This window comes from Phalangium opilio, unplaced genomic scaffold (genome assembly GCF_054372755.1).
Source record: "Phalangium opilio isolate 3A_F unplaced genomic scaffold, DU_Popi_V2 ptg000329l_1, whole genome shotgun sequence".
Taxonomy (NCBI): Eukaryota; Metazoa; Arthropoda; class Arachnida; order Opiliones; family Phalangiidae; genus Phalangium; species Phalangium opilio.
In genome coordinates this window covers 6,070,076-6,090,038 of record NW_028324226.1, presented here as the reverse complement: position 1 = coordinate 6,090,038, position 19,963 = coordinate 6,070,076, and the positions used below count along the sequence as shown (strand labels likewise).

Below are 19,963 nucleotides of genomic sequence, written 5' to 3'. Positions count from 1 at the left end.
GATTACCCTCAAGAATGATTTTGATTACTGATGATTTTTCAAGAATTCTTGAAATCAAGTAATCGATTTCTGTGGTTTTGTACACCTGATTATTCAAGTGACTAACCCCTCACCAGGGTGTTAGGAGAAATATCTAAATTGGTCAGTGATGATGGTTTTCACCCATATAAAACTTTTTCTTGGATCGACTAGCTATGTCTATATCGATTACCTAGCAATAGAAATAACATCACCCTTGCACCGCGTCTTTGTATTTGAATCTTATAGCAGGGGACATTTTCTTAATCCATATTTTATACGCTTTTCTTTATATAGTAACTCTATAGTTACGTAAAAAGCGACGCATGCGTTGTAGAAACTTCCTGGTGCCTCTATACTCTTTGTGACGAATAATGGAATATTGACTTAGGATTTTTGTGTTCTTAAAACCTCTAATGCTATACCAGGGGTAAATAACGAAAGGAGTTAGAGACGCTAGCTTCCGTAGTGTAGAATAAAGTGGGACTTTCAAACGTAGACACAGAAAAGAGAAAACGCCTCGGTCGCGCCGTCTATAATTCAAAATAAGTATGATATTTTCCAACCAATAGCGTGGCAGCAAAGTTTCGAAAGTCATGCTGGGATATCGATTTCCTCCTGTCTGCTAGTTTTCGTCTGCTAGTGTTCGTCTGCTTACGACTAAGTGACAATTAGGCTTAGAGTAAAGTTTATTCATTAAGGTGCACTTGAATTAGAAACATGCAATCTTAAAGTTGGTAAATTCCTTTTTCGATAATGAAATGGAATTAAAGTCGTTTTTGCATCCTTCAATACAGTTTTAGTTGTTTTAATTTCTTTAGTCACAGATACAGTCGATGATCCTGATCCCACAGTTCCCACTGGCACTGACTCGGAAAAATCACTAAGCCTTAGCTCACTGGGCCGACTCTGTAACCGCGCACTTACGGCAAAACAAGTTTGAACACATTTTGAGGATTTCCCCGGCTTCAAATTGCAAATTGTTGACTTATCTTTCTTCTTTAAATCGCTGTTTACTCGCGATTGAATATAATAACTATATTGGGTTGATTTATGAGACGACTTCACAACATCGACACCCGCCATTTTACTTTACCCAGAATACCTTGCGGTGCGAGATTTTAAGGCAAAACTTTTAAGGTTCTGGTCTTATTTACAATACAGTTCCAAAGATGGCACTACGTTAGTTACAAATTCTATGACGTTTCAAGGTCCCACTGTATTCTACACTACGGAAGCTAGCGTCTCTAACTCCTTTCGTTATTTACCCCTGGCTATACGAAATCACAACAATAGAGAAAAATAAAACCAGAAGTATATTATAATAATTCTCTTCGAGAGAAGTGTACATGCACAAAGCGGCGTAATGGTAACATGATTCTTCCCAGCATCCCTTAACATTTGGAGCAAGGTTACTAAACCGAATCACATACGCCGTAAATAGTTCCCTCGTTCATTACTCTGTTAGCGCTTAACTATTTGCTAAGGCCCATGCGCTTGTTGATTTTTGTCCCACATCAAGACAATCAAGGTTTGTGGGTTGGTTGCTGAGGATTAAGTACCAAAAAGTAGTGATATCTAGTTTATTAGGGAGAAGGTATAAATTTCCAGTTTTATCTCCAGTCCAAGCGTAAGTCCAGAGTTAATCCCCGCCTCTAAATTACAAGCAGCATCTCATTGGTTCTTGAAAACTCACGTCAGCGCGCCGCGAATGACGAAAATTACGTATTTTCCGACTGAGGAGAGGCGAAATAGCCCGGCCTCCTTTTACGTCTCCCCTTGTTTTTTGAAAGGGGGACTGGGACTATGGAGCGCGAATACTTAGGCATCTTATACCTTCTCTCTAATAAACTAGATATCACTTCTTAGTACGAAACAGTTATAGAATTCACCCTAGCACGGTGCGATGCCCATCAGAACTTAGTTTGATGAGCAGGAGAGCAAACAAAAACGGGGTAAGCCTGGGATGAATCACGTTACATAACTAAAGTATTAGAAGGATACAGAGTGTCATCCTTCTTCTATTATCCCCAACTTGTTGTCTTAAGATGGAACATTGATGGGTATGTGGACAACAAAGACTTTAGATATGGTAATTCAAACAATAAGGACTTTGGGGGACTGGTAACGTTGACGTCATATCTAACGTCTTTGGATTCACATGCCGTCCGGATGTTCCGACGTAACCCATATACCAAGCAGACGATTCTGTGGTACATCCCCTTTTTGAAAGGGTCTTTTAACTTGAAACACCGTGTTTAATGGTCTTAGTTGCCACTAAATATCAATCAACATGTCTAATGATATTTGAAGTTCTTCATCCTTTTCTGAACTATCCTTATTGGGTTTTACCTAATTTCGGTGGCTACATCTGTAAGCTAGAGTACGAGAGCTTCCTTAGGATTACAGAGCTGTGCTAATTAGCTGACAACTAATTGAATTAGAATTAGCAATTAGGGAAATATTTATGAACTAATTAATTAGTAAATTAGCAATTAGGGAAATATTTATGTACTAATTAATTAGCAAATTAGCAATTAGACATAGAAACTAATTCAATTCAATTAGAAATTAGACATTTATTTATCAAACTAATTAATTAGAATTACTATTTTCTAATTAAGGTAAAAAAGAAACCATAAGTAAACATAAAAGTTTAAAAGTGCCCATGGATTTAGTACTTTGGTGATGTTTTAATGCCATTGAAAAAGGGGTACGGAAGCCATGAATTATTCTCCAAAAATGAGACGAGCCTCGAGCCTTCCGTCATGTTAAAATTTTTCTCATTTCTTCATTTTCTTGCCACAGTTCCTATAATGGACTCCTGAGTAGTAAATACATGCGCACTGCTATTAATTCGAGTAGGTAAAACAGTCGAAATTTCGAAATGGAGCAGCTGCGAACTACGAAATTTTCTACTAGTACTAGTATTCTCTCATATTTGAGGAGCTGAAAAAATTAGAATAGCACTAAGGTTTCCTCATCGATATAATAAGGCTTTTTCATATTCAAATAGATGAATCAAGAGTTAATTCCTCGATTTTTTACAACAAATTGGCGTAAAGGATTAATTGAAAATCCAATTGGCTAATTAGTTAATCCTAAATCTAATTAAATTTTAATTAGATAATTACCTTTCCGATTCATACTAATTAATTAGAATTACTTCTCAATTAGCACAAGGTAATTAAAATTCAATTACCATTTTCAATTAGTAAATGTTGCTAATTAATTAGAAATTCAATTAGCTAACTAATTAATTAGCACAGCTCTGCAGGAATCAAAATCCTGTAATGTGACTAGTACCATACACTACCGCCCAACCTCATCCTCCTTGTCCAAAACATGCCTTTTAAAAAGTATTAGATTATACAGCCAGATTGTCTAGCCCATAATTAATTAGTTTTACTTCAAGAAACCAAGGAACGCTTTTGCTGTAACGTTTGAAGCTAGCGCACATATCAGAAGTATATAATACTTCTCTTCGAGAGAAGTGTACCACAAAGCGGGGTAAGTGTAACGTCACTCTTCCCAACATCGGAACATTTAGAGCAACGTTACTAAAACGAATCACATACGCGATAAATAGTTCCCTCATCATTACTCTATTAATCAAAAATGTCTTGATTAGAATCAAGACCTAAAAAGTATCGATAAGAATGAGGTTATCACTTGTCTGAAGGATCAGATATTAATTTTTCTTTTTAATTGAAACATAAATGCATGCTTAAGGAAAAACAACGTTCCATTACCGTTTTCCGTTGAAATAAATTATTTTACTGGTAATCAATTTCAAAAATTTACTTATCTCGGCTTTTCGACCACAATTCCATTCCCCGAAAACATTTTATCATTACATTAATTACTTTAGGGAGAGTACGTGTATGGTTTTGCGTTGTAAAAGGTTCCTAAAGACGTTACATCCCCATTCGTGACTGGAACGATTCGCAGTGGAACATTTTAATTATTCTAAAACCAATGGCGCCAAATTCAATAGGGACAGTTAGATTTTTACTCGCGGTTTTGCAAAATGATGTAATATCAAGTGTACTTTAGTCAACCGTCGTATTGTTCTTTCTCATAGTTCAGGGCATGATCAGTGTTACTGCCCAATTTCTCTCTCTAGTTTCTAACAATGGTTAGAGACTATTTGATATGGCACGGCACAACGTTATATACATTTGTAAATTCTAAGTAGCACAAAAGGAAAAAGAATCCATTTTTTTATATTTTGGTTTGAAATAAATAAACTCATGATAGTAGTTATAACGAACAGAAAGTCAAGGGAATAGCACCGGTAATGAGCAGCAAAAAAAGAGGAAAATTTGCTTCAAGTTAGCAGAGGGACATGGTAGTGAAAATAGTAATCTAGATTTTTGTTCGTTCAAACCTTAATATATCATAAAAAATTCAAGTGGGGAGGCGGCACTACCTAGAAAGATTGATTTTGGCAGATAACAGCGAAAAAATTATGTTCTACACACACTGGGACTATGGGAGAGTTTCAGGGCCGCAGGTCGCACATGATGAAATTTCAAGTCCAGTTTACATCAATTCTCCCTGGTCGTACTAGTAGCAGGTTAAGCTATAGTTTGCTCAGGTCCTGTTAGTCTCGAAAGGGTTATATAGTCCTTGTAACTTTTAAAAGGTTGTTGTCATGGCTAAACAGACCGCTATTACAGTTTTTTATTGTATTATAGGATATTTTGACACGATATCTCCCAAAAGTAATTAATGTAATGATAAAATGTTTTCGGGGAATGGAATTGTGGTCGAAAAGCCGAGATAAGTAAATTTTTGAAATTGATTACCAGTAAAATAATTTATTTCAACGGAAAACGGTAATGGAACGTTGTTTTTCCTTAAGCATGCATTTATGTTTCAATTAAAAAGAAAAATTAATATCTGATCCTTCAGACAAGTGATAACCTCATTCTTATCGATACTTTTTAGGTCTTGATTCTAATCAAGACATTTTTGATTAATATCTGTTCCTTCAGTCTTCATTTTAATTAAAAAGGTTAAGAAACTGTTTTACATATATAAAAGGGACCATAACTTTAGCTCAATCAGACATTTATTTATAATGATACTTCAAAAAAAAAAGTAAATCAATAAAAGTTTGTATTCTTATTGTAATTAATATAATACAATTTTTTGCAATCATTTATTGAAACGCGAGGCGCCCCCTTAAAAATTCCAGAAATAGGACCAAATTGACAATTTTAGAAAATTTTTAAAAATGCTGATTCCCGGGGCAAGCACCCACAAGTACCCGGCGCAAGTACCCACAAGTACCTACAAGCACCCACAAGTACCTACAAGCACCCACAAGTACCTACAAGCACCCACAAGTACCTACAAGCACCCACAAGTACCTACAAGCACCCACAAGTACCCACAAGTACCAACAAGCACCTACAAGTACCCACATGTACCCACAAGTACCTACAAGCACCCACAAGTACCTACAAGCACCCACAAGTACCTTCAAGCACCCACAAGTACCTACAAGCACCCACAAGTACCTACAAGCACCCACAAGTACCTACAAGCACCCACATGTACCTACAAGCACTCACAAGTACCCAAAAGTACCTACAAACACCCTTAAGTACCCACAAGTACCTACAAGTACCCACAAGTACATACAAGCACCCACAAGTACCTACAAGCACCCACAAGTACCTACAAGCACCCACAAGTACCCACAAGTACCTACAAGTACCCACAAGTACCTACAAGTAACCACAAGCACCTACAAATACCCAGAAGCACCTACAAGTACCCAGAAGCACCTACAAGTACCCAGAAGCACCTACAAGTACCCACAAGTACCAACAAGCACCTACAAGTACCCACAAGTACCAACAAGCACCTACATGTACCCACAAGTACCCACAAGCACCCACAAGGACCTACAAGTACCCACAAGCATCCAAAAGCACCCACAAGTACCTACAAGCACCCACAAGCACCTATAAGCACCCACAAGCACCTACAAGCACCCACAAGTACCCACAAGTACCTACAAGCACCCACAAGTACCTACAAGCACCCACAAGTACCTACAAGCACCCTTAAGTACCCACAAGTACATACAAGCACCCACAAGTACGTACGAGCACCCACAAGTACCTACAAGTAAGCACAAGTACCTACAAGTAAGCACAAGTACCTACAAGTAAGCACAAGTACCTACAAGTACCCACAAGTACCAACAAGCACCCACAAGTAACCACAAGTACCTACAAGCACCCACAAGCACCTACAAGTACCCACAAGCATCCAAAAGCACCCACAAGTACCTACAAGCACCCACAAGCATTCAAATGCACCTACAAGTACCTACAAGCACCCACAAGTACCTACAAGCACCCACAAGTACCTACAAGTACCCACAAGTACCTACAAGTACCCACAAGTACCTACAAGTACCCACAAGTACCTACAAGTACCCACAAGTGCCTACAAACACCTACAAGCACCCTTAAGTACCCACAAGTACCTTCAAGTACCCACAAATACATACCAGCACCCACAAGTACCCACAAGTACCTTCAAGTACCCACAAATACATACCAGCACCCACAAGTACCCACAAGTACCTACAAGTACCCACAACTACCCACAAGTACCCACAAGAACCCACAAGTACCCATAAGTACCTACAAGCACCCACATGAACCCACAAGCACGTACAAGCACCCACAAGTACCCACAAGAACCCACAAGTACCTCCAAGCATCCACAACAACACACAAGCACCCACAAGTACCCAGAAGTACCCACAAGCACCTACAAGTACCCAGAAGTACCCCTTGCACCTACAAGTACCCAGAAGCACCTACAAGTACCCAGAAGCACCTACAAGTACCCAGAAGCACCTACAAGTACCCAGAAGCACCTACAAGTACCCACAAGTACCTACAAGCACCCACAAGTACCTACAAGCACCCACAAGTACCTACAAGTACCCACAAGTACCCACGAGCACCCACAAGTACCTACAAGTACCCACAAGTACCCACGAGTACCCACAAGTACCTACAAGTACCCACAAGCACCCACAAGCACCTACAAGTGCCCAAAAGCACCCACAAGTACCCAAAAGCACCCACAAGTACCTACAAGCACCCACAAGTACCTACAAGCACCCACAAGTACCTACAAGCACCCACAAGTACCTTCAAGCACCCACAAGTACCTACAAGCACCCACAAGTACCTACAAGCACCCACAAGTACCCACAAGTACCCACAAAAACCTACAAGCACACACAAAAACCTACAAGCACCCACAAAAACCTACAAGCACCCACAAGTACCTACAAGTACCCACAAGTACCTACAAGTAAGCACAAGTACCTACAAGTAAGCAGAAGTACCTACAAGCACCCACAAGTACCCACAAGTACCTACAAGTACCTACAAGCACCCACAAGTACCTACAAACACCCACAAGCACCTACAAGTACCCACAAGCACCTACAAGCATCAGGGCAAAGCGCCTACAAGAGCTCAAACGCCATGTTTTTCTTGTTTAATATCCCTCTAACAGCGTGAATCACGACAAAAACGCCGTAAGTCCAATATAAAAAATTAGGGCTAAAATGCGTGTCTCTAACAGTGGTAAAACGCCGTAATTCCAATACCCAAAACAACGTAAGTCAAAGTATGTGTTAATAATGATAAAAATCAATACTTAAACTTAATTGATCTTTATGAAACTTGAAAAGTCGGTACATTGAAGTATTATCTTTCATTTAAGATGGTTCCCAAACGTAACGAGTGAATAGTTTTCCTTATATGCCTTCTGAGAAAATGCTCTTTTTTATAAAATTCCCATGTTATGTCTATGGAAGAATATTGTATCTTTCACCAAATGTCGGATTCATTTTATGGATTCTAAAACCACCCTTAGCAACTTTTATCATTATAGAATTAACTATTAGTTGGATCTCTTTGAAATTTTAACCACAAAAGTAGGGCCCAAATTTTAGTTCACTGGCAAAATTTCAAAGCGGCAAACACAATACGAAAAATGTTACGGCCAATCAAAGAACCCTCCTTTAGCATTAGAGGGAGTATCAAGTCTTATCTAAGAGAGCGACCGCTCTCCTAGAATTAGCGTTGAATTATTTGGCAAGACGCGCTTGTGCATTTTTGTCCCACGTCAAGACGAGGTTTGTAGGATGATTGCTGGGGATTTAGTGCCAAACAATTATAGAATTCACCTTACGGTGCGATGCCCATTTGTAGTTTGATGAGCGGGAAAGCAAACTAAAAGGGTGAGTCTGGGAAGAATGACGTTACATAACTAAAGCATGGATAAAGAATGCGCGTGCGGAAATTTGTTTTCTCGCTACAGGATAGGCAACTCCCTATCTCGAGCGACAGCTTATTCTGTATATACTCTGTTACAACATCGGTTGTCAGCACGCGCAAAGCTAGGTCTCTATGTAATCTAGCCTTGCGCGTGCTGACAAGAGACAAAAAACTTCAGGATATTTTAAACGATTTTAAATCCTGAAGATGTTGTAACAGAGTATATACAGAATAAGCTGTCGTTCGAGATAGGGAGTTGCCGATCCTATAGCGTGAAAAAAAATTTCCGCACGCGCATTCTTTATCCATGCTTTAGTTATGTAACGTCATTCTTCAGAGGCTCACCCTTTTAGTTTGCTTTCCCGCTCATCAAACTACAAATGGGCATCGCACCGTAAGGTGAATTCTATAATTGTCTGGCACTAAATCCCCAGCAATCATCCCACAAACCTCGTCTTGACGTGGGACAAAAATGCACAAGCGCGTCTTGCCAAATATTTCAACGCTAATAGAGTAATGATGAGGGAACTATTTATCGCGTATGTGATTCGTTTTAGTAACGTTGCTCTAAATGTTCCGATGTTGGGAAGAGTGTCGTTACACTTACCCCGCTTTGTGGTACACTTCTCTCGAAGAGAAGTATTATATACTTCTGATATGTGCGCTAGCTTCAAACGTTACAGCAAAAGCGTTCCTTGGTTTCTTGAAGTAAAACTAATTAATTATGGGCTAGACAATCTGGCTGTATAATTTAATACTTTTTAAAAGGCATGTTTTGGACAAGGAGGATGAGGTTGGGCAGTAGTGTATGGTACTAGTCACATTACAGGATTTTGATTCCTAAGGAAGCTCTCGTACTCTAGCTTACTGATGTAGCCACCGAAATTATGTAAAACCCAATAAGGATAGTTCAGAAAAGGATGAAGAACTTCAAATATCATTAGACATGTTGATTGATACTTAGTGGTAACTAAGACCATTAAACACGGTGTTTAATGGTCTTAGGTGGCAGCTAGTCGCAAAATTATAATTATAAAAAAACGTCTTGGTTTGGACCAAGGCCGAAAAAACAAACGATATGTGTGAGGTTTATCAATTGGCTGAAGTTTCAGATATTGCAATTTTTTTTTCCATATGGCCTGTCACAATTGCCTTAAAAAACCGAAATTTTTTTAATGCTTTTTCTATGGGACGCTAACCCTAAAAGGTGTGACTTTTTCTTTAACATTACGGAAGGGTGTCATGTCATATCTACAAGGGCCTACCGGCCCTGTAGAATAAGAAATAAAAGTTAACTGTTTTTGATTTTGATACGCTTCTTTTTCCTACAGTGAAAAATTCAAAATCAATTAGAACTTTTAGCTTCTTTACTTTTGTGTCTTTACGCGCTTCTTATTCTCACCAATTTAGAAATTTTATAATGGGACCGGTAAAATTAACTAATGCAAGGGTCACTGGTCCCAAGGACCAGTTTAATAATTCCAACATGGGGGGTCACTGGTCCCGAGGACCACTAAGAAAATCCACCTTAATTCCAACCCTGACGGTAGCGCGTGTTTTTTTCTCACCTCCAGTATTTTTTATTTTTCCCACGAGGGTTTCCGGCGCTCATATCCAGGCGGCGCTAGTATCGACTTGTCTACTTTTTAGTATAGGGAGTTGCACATCCTGTTGAGCGTCGAGTGTTTTTCACGCGCATTCTTCATCCATGCTTAACAGCTCGACTTAGTTCGAGAACGACAAGCGAGAATTGATTATATAAACTCGGTTTTGCAGGACTAACATCTTCCTATTTAGTCTGTACTAAGCCTTTGACAGCGTCTCACCAGGCGTCGCTTTACGAGAATCTATGACCTTCGTCACTTCATGACTAGCTTTCAGTAACCAGTGACAAACTTATGGAACACATCTTATGAACTTGCACAATAACGTTGCAGTCAATACCCAATTCTATGGCACCGAAGTCCTCCCAGCATGCTCAGCGTTTCCGTAGAGTCGCACGGTACAGAAACGTCAAATTATGCCCCTTCTGTCTAAAAAATACAATGTCGCTACGCGGCAGCGCTTAACAATCGCCTATGAAGGGTAGGGGGCGAACGCAAGGTAAACTGGGAGACTTTCATTACCGCAGATCACTCATCATAATTGCCACTCCATCTTACCCCTTTTTTCCCTGCATTAAATATGTGTTCTGTTCAACAATTAAAACTAAACGCAAACTTATTTCACTACTTTCCATATCAGCTTGCAACGAATAATTATATCCTTTAGTCTGTGTTTATTTACTAGTTCATAAGATATGTTTCATAAGTTTGTTACTGGTAACAAACTGGAGCTTTTCATGAAGTGACGTAGGTCAGAGATTCGAGGTAAAGCGACGTCTGGTGAGGCGCTGTCAAAGGCTTAGCACAGACCAAATAGGAATAGACCAATTCGAATATTACATGCAGAGAAAAAAACTTCCAGGGGCAAGCCGCCATTCTGAATAATTTCCCTCACGCCAGGAGACATCGCTAGAGGCATGACCGGGCTTGCTAGCCTCTAACACGCAGTGAGCTTGGGCTGCCCTCTAGTGGTGTTTCGTGGCGGGAGAGAAATTATTCAGAATGGCGGCTTGCCCCTGGAAGTTTGTTTCTCTGCATGTAATATTCGAATTGGTCTATATGGACTGCAAAACCGAGCATAGTCAATTCTCGCTTGTCGTTCTCGAACTAGCTCGAGCTGTCTCCAGCATTACGAAGCAATATACTTATGAAACATACATTATAAACTTTTGGTATAGTTTATAAACGAATTAAGGTCGACCAGAAACTTTAACAATGAATGAGAACGTAAGAAACCCAAAAGAAAAAAAAATACAAACCATCTTCCGGAAAAGTGGAAGAAAAGAGGCGTGGCCTTTTTTTTCTTCTGACTTCTCAATTCCAAGAGAAGAAAAAGAAGATGAAAAAAAAGGCCCAAGAAGACGGATGATCTTTTCGGATTTTAACCTTCTTTCCGGTACTACTCCCTCATTCATACTGCACTAGGCCTAGTTTCGAACTAAAAATGCTAATTGACCTTACGTATGTAATTTATCTTTACCGTATAGCGAGTATATAGAATTAAGGAAGTTAGTCCCTTTGTCTTTAATTAAATTGTGGCTAAATTAAATTAAGCTTTCTAAAGAGAAGAATGACCTTTGGTTCATTAATCTAAAACGGGGTTTACATGGCGCACTTTCATTAGAGTAGCCATGTGATGTGCTATCGGCCCGCCCTTTTTAGAGGCTGACTTTTCCTATAGGTACATGTTTATATTTTTAATTGTTTTAATTTAGTTTTTAAAAAGAGTATTATAATAATTTTTAAATTTTAAGGCGTTTAAATAAATTTAATTTACTTTAAAACGCTTAAATTTCAAAAAATTTAATTCAAAAGTCTTCCTTAAACTTGAATTGAAACAAATAAAATTTAAAATTATTTTCAAAATAAATTAGTACTTCATAAATTAATTAAATCGCCCCAATTGTATTATTTTTCGTATATAAATTCCTGATTCACGTTCACACGTCAGCTAAGATTTTTTTAACTATCTCATAACCACTTTAGCTGTACTAATTTCATTTACAGGGTGTTCAAAAAAACGAGTGGTAAGACCGAAACACATTGGGTTCTATGTCGAAACTGTTCTACGAGATTTTGTCCTATAAGGGCCACTGTTTATAAAGCTGTGATTAGAGTGTTTTACAGATGGCCCCTTATAAATATTAACTATGAAGTTGAAGGACAATGACTTCTGATTTTAAATAAGAGCGTACCGTAAGATCATAAGATATGTTCCATAAGTTTGTCACTGGTTAATGAGAGCTTGTCGTGAAGTGACGTTGGTGAAACGTCATAGATTCTCGTAAAGCGACGCCTGGTGAGGCGCTGCCAAAGTCTTAGTACAGACTAAATAGGAAGATGGACTTCAAAACCGAGTGTAGTCAATTCTCGCGTCGTTCTCAAACTAGCTCTCAGTAAGTCTCTAGCATTACGAAGTATAGAAAGTGTTATACTTATGGAACATATCTTATAAAAATTTCTATGGATTCGATCCGAGGGTAGGTATCGAACCTTTCGGTTTGGAGGCCTAGCTTTGAGGAATGGAGAAAAGAATAGAATACAAATATTTTCTTTGCTACAAAAAAGAGGAGAAGTTATTGTATTCGGAAGCCGAGTTAAGGCTTTAGCCAATCACTGATCTTGAAATTTCATTTTTATACAAAGGACATGGCTGGTCCCATGACAAAAAGAAGGGAAACGACATGGGATAGCGATCTTATCTAAGTTTATGGCTCCTGCCAGTCGTGGGCAAGACGGGTTGAAACGTCAAATTACCTCTAAATACTTAGAGGGTAAGAGAAGAAAATTTAGGTACCGCTCCCATTATTCCTCGTCGTCCCTTCTTCACACTTTACCTTAAATTGTCAGCTTAGGAAAGTTTCTTATGGATTTCTCACGGTTTAGGCCTACCTTTTGGTTTGAAATCTTTACCGGAAACAGACTTAATGATAAGGTTTAGAGTTTTAAGGCTATTTTTACCTTAATGGTATATTTTTAGGAAAAAAACTTAATTCTATACACTACGCGTATTTTACAAGATCAATAAATCAACATTTCCACCACTCTTGCAGAATACCCTGTATTTCTATACAAAGTTTGAAACATAACTAGGGCCTCGAGATGAAGAAAATCATTTATCAAAATTGCTATAAATTATATTAAGGCTAGCGACATGGCACGTTATTGTACGAACATTCTTGGGACAATGGAAGTAAAATTGAACATAGCTTTATCATTATAACACGCCCATATTTCGAAGAGCCAAACATTTGAAAAGTTATGGTGACTTACATTCTTTTACAACTATAAGTTATAAGGTATGTTCCATAAATACCTATACTTCGTAATGCTAGAGACTTACTAATTTCGAGAACGACAAGCGAGAATTGACTATACACTCGGTGAATTTTGCAGTCCATCTTCCTATTTAGTCTGTAATAACCCTTTGACAATGCCTCACCAGGCGTCTCTTTACGAGAATCTATGACGTTTCTGCACCTACGTCACATTATGACAAGCTCTCAGTAAACAAAGACAAACTTATGGAACATATCCTATCAACTTATTGTGGGAATTAATTTGATTTTGTTTGTTATGAAATAGTTTTTTTGTAAATTTGTATTCAAATTGTGTGTTGCCGAACTTGTCCGTTAGAAAAATTGTTAAGCTAGAGCGTGCTGGAGTAGAGTATAGCCTTAAAGGGTTATCTTACCCACTTTTACCCAGAGGTCTTCGTGGGTGGTTCATACCTACTGTGAAAGAGAAGAAACTTCTCACTTTAAGGAAGAGTGTACTAAGGGCACCACTAAGACGGGGAGGACCCGGGGTTGATAACCCAAAAGGGACAGCAAAAAAGAGTAAAGAAAAAGACACAGCTACTTTAGAGAGACAAGTTCGGCGACGTTATCTTACCTTGAAGGAGAGAGTAATGGAGTGGAAACCCCCATACCTTAAGCGTTGCCTTTGTACCCCCACCTACGGCACCATAGTCCTCCCATCATCCCCAGCGGTTAGGTAGGGTCGTGCCGGACGAAATTGTAAAGGACGCTCCCTCTATCTCAAAAATAGAAGCTAGTTCTCATTCAAATAAAATGGCGCTACGCGGCAGCACTTAGCAATCGCCTACGGAAGGGTAGGGGCGTGCGCGAGGTACACTGGGAGAGATATGGTGCCGCAGGTCGCCCATCATCATTTCCAATCCATCTGACTCCCTTATCCCTGATCTTACGTACTTTTAATAAATTCACTTTAATTTTTCAAGAGTTTAGCCCTACCTATTGTCATAAGGTCGACCACAGAGCTTAGTAAAATAACTCCAGAGAACATAGAGATCGTTATTTTACTTATGAAGTGGATTTGCCTTGTTTTTGAAGAAAATGTTTACCTAAACCGATTAAGAGTTGTTAAAGATAAAAGACCCTTCCAAAAAGGGTACGTGCCACAGAATCGTCTGCTTGGTATATAGGGTTAAGTCGGAACATCCGGACGGCATGTGAATCCAAAGACGTTAGATATGACGTCAAAGTTACCAGTCCACCAAAGTCTTTATTTTGTTTTAATTACCATATCTAAAGTCTTTGTTGTCCACATACCCATCAATGTCATAAGGTCGACCACAGAGCTTAGTAAAATAACTCCAGAGAACATAGAGATCGTTATTTTACTTATGAAGTGGATTTGCCTTGTTTTTGAAGAAAATGTTTACCTAAACCGATTAAGAGTTGTTAAAGATAAAAGACCCTTTCAAAAAGGGTACGTGAGTTCGAGATATTCGCCAAGGCTACAGAACTCAGTAAGAAAAATGTGGACACCCAAATTAATACTTTTTTACATATCATCGGCACAGAAGGTAGGAAGTTATACAAAATATTAGATATCCCTGCATTAACTGACAATAACGGCGCAGCCCTCCCGCGAACATTAGCTCAAATATATGATGCCTATTCCGCTTATTTTGCGCCGTACAAAAATGTGACTCTATCGCGCCATCTGTTTTTTTCGACGCGCCAAGGCCCGACACAACCATTCGACTCGTTCGTGACGGAACTCAAAACAAAGATAAACCATTGCGATTTGGACGCGGTTCGTGATTCCTTAATTTGCTCTCAAATAATTGAAGGGCTCCATAGTAATGAGATGCAAACAAAATTATTGACTATTCCCAATATCACCTTAACGCAAGCCATTTCTGAATGTCGTGCGGTAGCTAGCGCGAATGCTTTCTCTTCGGTCATGAAAGCTACTTCTCATCATACTGCTCATGCTCCACCTACAGCGACCTTGGACGCAATTAGTAGCCGCTCACGTCCGCCCTTCCACAACCGACGGCAATATACTCATATGGCTCGCAATCAATCTCTTTCGCCGGGCCCTAGTAGAGCGCACACATCATTTCAGCGTAGACCTCGCTCCGTGTCCACTCACTCTCGACCCCGCCAGACTTATCGCGGAGCCTATTCCAATGTGTCTTGCCAACGATGTGGTCTCCAACATGCCTCTCGCCCATGTCCTGCGAATGGATCGCAATGCGCCAAGTGTGGCGGCTCTAATCACTGGGCCAGAGTATGTACTAACGTTTTTACGCTAACTGACTCGGCTCCGTGGCACACGGATGGTTACGATCCTGATACAAGGGGCGATCCGGACACAGCAGAAGAGCAGCTTTTAACGCCAGAATGCAGCTGGTACCAACCAACTACAGACTATCCAGATCACTCGGACAACGACCCACTTTACGTTCAAATTCTAACCATAGATGAAATTTCAACGTTGCCAAACACCAATACCTGGATTTCCACAATATACATTGGCCATTATCCAGTCCAATTCAAAATTGACACGGGGTCCCACGTCAACGTGCTTCCGTACCACCTCTATCAACAATTGGGGGATCCTCCCACGATTCAGCCAACTTGTCGCCGGATCATGTCATATACCGGACATCAAGTTCCGATGTTAGGCTGCATCAACATGATCACGTCGTCTCTGAACGCCTCCCGACCTTGTCAATTCTACATTACCGCCAAGAACACGATACCTATCTTGGGTGCTGACGCCTCCTCACAGTTAGGCCTTATTCAACGGCTGGACGGAAATCTCGCCTCACCGTCGCCTAGGCCCAGTTGTTATCAGGCCGACATGATTAACTCGACCAAGTCAAGCGATGATCCCTCAAAAATAATAGCTGAATTTAAGGACGTCTTCGGACCCATGGGTTGTCTGCCCGGTTTACACACCATTACGCTGAAGGATGACGTCAAACCCGTCATCGTACCACCAAGAACCATACCGCATGCTTTTCGTGAACCCCTCAAGAAAGAGCTGGAGAAGATGGTGGAGCTCGGAGTCATCGTACCGGTTACGGAACCCACGGACTGGGTCCACCCGATCGTTATCGTTCCAAAAACTCAAAAATCACAATCGACGCTAACATCTCATCAAATGCCGACAAACGCAACGGAAATAAGGATTTGTCTGGACCCCAGGAACTTGAATACATCTATTAAACGCCAGCATTACAAACTTCCGACTTCGCAAGAAATATTTAGCAACCTACAGGGTTGTAAGCTATTCTCTGTCCTGGACGTAACGGCGGCCTTCTGGCAGATCAAACTCACCGAACAAAGCTCGTACTTATGTACGTTTGCAACACCGTACGGAAGATTCCGATTTCTCCGTTTACCCTTCGGAATATCAAGTGCTTCCGAAATCTGTCAGAGAGTTATGCATGAGATATTTGGAGATATCCCTGGCGTTTATATTTCAACGGATGATTTTCTTTTGGCCGGCACGGGACAAGCCCATCACAATGACATCTTAAGAGCTGTCCTGACAAGAGCACGTGACAATGGAGTAACATTCAGCGCGAAAAAGTTACAACTAGCAGTACCGGTGATCTCCTACTTGGGTCACATTCTCTCTCAACATGGAGTTCAAGTTGATCCTAGGAGGATAACTGCGATTCAGTCACTCACGCCGCCTACCAACAAGAAAGAGTTACAACGTTTTCTGGGAATAATTAACTACCTCAGCAAATTTATTGACCGACACTCCGAGAAAACTGCACCATTTCGGCAACTATTGAAGACCACTTCCGAATTTCTATGGGACGCCAACATACAACGACAGTTTGAGCGCCTGAAGGTCGATATTACAAAGGCACCGGTATTGGCCTTTTATAACCCCAATAAAGAAAACGTGATTTCCGTGGACGCCAGTCAATTTGGCATTGGAGCAGTTCTCCTTCAGGACAAACAGCCAGTGGAGTACGCTTCTACCTCTCTGACATCGACACAACGGCGCTATGCGCAGATTGAAAAAGAGATGCTAGCTATCGTGTATGCGGTAGAACATTTTAATTATTATATCGTCGGTAGCAAGGTGACGGTGGAAACAGATCACAATCCTCTACTTGCCATCGTCAAAAAACCTATTCAAGCCCTATCACCTCGACTGCAACGGATGGTTCTGCGACTGGCTCGCTATGACTTGACTTTAAAATACGTCCCTGGCTCACAAATGTATATTGCCGACGCTCTCTCTCGCTCACCAGACCAAATCGCAGCGGTCAACACAGATGACCTGGAAGGTCCCTCCACGGCTATATATTCAATGACGGTACTCTCCCGTGACAAATTCCGTGATTTTCAGCACGCAACAAGTGAAGACCCTGCACTGCGAAAACTCCTACATTACACCTCACATGGATGGCCAAAAATCGCTTCCATGGTGGCCCCAAGCCTCAGCTCCTATTGGCCCATCAGAAATGAAATTCACAGCGATCAAGGCCTATTATACAGAGGGGACCGTTTGATCATCCCCGTAACGCGGCGTCAAATGATAACTGATCAAATACACGGTGCGCATCAAGGAATTAACTCCTGTCTTCGGAAAGCAAGGACGCACGTATACTGGCCAGGAATGACAGCACAGATATCCGCAGCTGTTCAAAAATGTCATATCTGTTCCGGAACACGCAGGGCAAATACACATGTCGTTACCAAACCACACGAAATTCCGATGCTACCTTGGGAAACTATCGGAATGGACCTGTTTCACACTGAAGGGAAGCCGGCTCTGATTTGCGTTGATTATCACTCGAAATTTGTTGAAGTTGATGAACTTGCGTCTACGAACGCCAAAACCGTGATAAAAGCTCTAAAACCTCACTTTGCGCGGTATGGAACACCACAAAGAATCGTTACAGACAATGGTCCTCCTTTTAATTCCTCCGAATTTGCCCACTTTCTGCTGCAATGGGGTGTTGAACACAGCACGTCAAGTCCCAGATTTCCTCAAAGTAATGGAATGGCAGAGAGGCATATACAAACTATAAAAAACCTTCTCAGCAAAGGAGCTCAGTCTGGAGTCGACCCCCACTACGTTCTACTACAATACCGAGCCACACCCCTTCAAGGTCTTTCAGCGCCATCAGAAATGCTAATGGGAAGACTTATTCGGACGCCAGAAACTACATCAACAGCCACGTTAAAACCTCACTTCCCGATATCGCGAACATGGAGGGCACTAAACGAGCGGAGAACTAGAATGATAAAAGGAAAACCACAAGTCAGCAGTACCGCAGCTGACTTCAACTTGGGGGATAAAGTCAGATATCACGTTGGCCTTCGAGATTGGCAAGAAGCACAAATTACCGACAAAGCAGAAGAACCGGATTCGTACATCATTACGACACCTAGCGGAGCGCAGTACAGGAGAAACAGAATCCACCTAAAATCATCTTACCAAAGCTCTCAAAAAGAACCTAGCGCCAATAGGAGTATTATAAGGACAGCCTCACCAACGGTCATTAGGCAGCAACCATCGAGGCCGGTTACCGACACATGGAACAGTCGATGTCAAGTTTCCTGGCGTATAGGCCCAGACCAAAACGGTAGGCGAGGAACGACAATAGCAAGACCACCATCGACGACAATAGCAAGACCACCATCGACGACAATAGCAAAACCACCATTGACGACAATGGCAAGACCACCATCAAACACCCAAAGAAACATAATGACCACAACAACAACACCATCGTCAAACAACCAAAGAAACACACCTCGACCTGAATCATCTCAAACGCAATCTCAAGTACTCGTGCAATCAGATCGAACTACGAGAAGCGGCCGCACAGTAATACCACCAAGGCGATACCAAGAATGAGAAACTTAAAATGTAGCTGTTTAAATGGAACTTTAACATAGTTGGTTACGTGATCTTAAAAATAATTGATTTTTGTTCTTGAATTGAAATGTTGTATATGTTTTATTCGGTTTGTGTTTAAATGGAATTTTTGAATTTTGTTTGCTGAAGCGGAAATTTTGTTTAACTGGAAATTTTAGTTATCATTACAATTAAAAAAAAAAAAAAAAAAAAAAAAAAAAAATTATAATAATAAACATGTTACATATTGGATAGCACTGGAACGCACTGGCGATTGACGTCATAAGAATAGAGGGCGCTAGCCGCAACATAGTTATTGTGTAGACCTTATCATAAAGATAAGAGTCAGTCTCGCTCAGCTTCTCGCTTAATAAAGTCTATTTAAATATCACGGTCGACAGCCTAATCATTTAACTAGCTGACACAACATAACAGTCTGCTTGGTATATAGGGTTAAGTCGGAACATCCGGACGGCATGTGAATCCAAAGACGTTAGATATGACGTCAAAGTTACCAGTCCACCAAAGTCCTTATTTTGTTTTAATTACCATATCTAAAGTCTTTGTTGTCCACAAAACCATCAATGTCCCATCTTAAGACAACAAGATGGGGATAATAGAAGAAGGATGACACTCTGTATCCTTCTAATACTTTAGTTATGTAACGTGATTCTTCCCAGGCTCATGCACCTTTTTGTTTGCTCTCCCGCTCATCAAACTTGAGATGGGCATCATACCGTGCAGGGTGAATTCTGTAACTGTTTGGTACTAAATCCTCAGCAATCAACCCACAATCCTTGATTGTCTTGACGTGGGACAAAAATCAACAAGCGCATGGGCCTTAGCAAATAGTTAAGCGCTAAC

General features: G+C 40.5%; 1 protein-coding gene across 1 annotated transcript; it reads left to right on the top strand.

Annotated features, from left to right (window-relative positions):
• The first annotated feature begins 12,659 nt into the window (after positions 1–12,659).
• Positions 12,660–19,492, top strand: LOC149610540 (uncharacterized). The gene is made up of 5 exons (XM_089859545.1): positions 12,660–12,723; positions 13,774–13,856; positions 14,193–14,362; positions 14,683–14,780; positions 14,838–19,492. Exons 1-5 carry the CDS (start codon positions 12,660–12,662, stop codon positions 19,097–19,099), a joined length of 4,677 nt encoding a protein of 1,558 aa, XP_089715671.1. The 3' UTR covers positions 19,100–19,492.
• Positions 19,493–19,963: the final 471 nt, after the last annotated feature.

Coding starts and splice junctions, on each gene's coding strand:
- LOC149610540 (XM_089859545.1), top strand. CDS start 12,660: ATGGCTCCTGCCAGTCGTGGGCAAGACGGGTTGAAACGTCAAATTACC. Junction 12,724..13,773: donor TACCTCTAAATACTTAGAGG/GTAAGAGAAGAA, acceptor ATAACCCAAAAG/GGACAGCAAAAAAGAGTAAA. Junction 13,857..14,192: donor ATCTTACCTTGAAGGAGAGA/GTAATGGAGTGG, acceptor TAATTTTTCAAG/AGTTTAGCCCTACCTATTGT.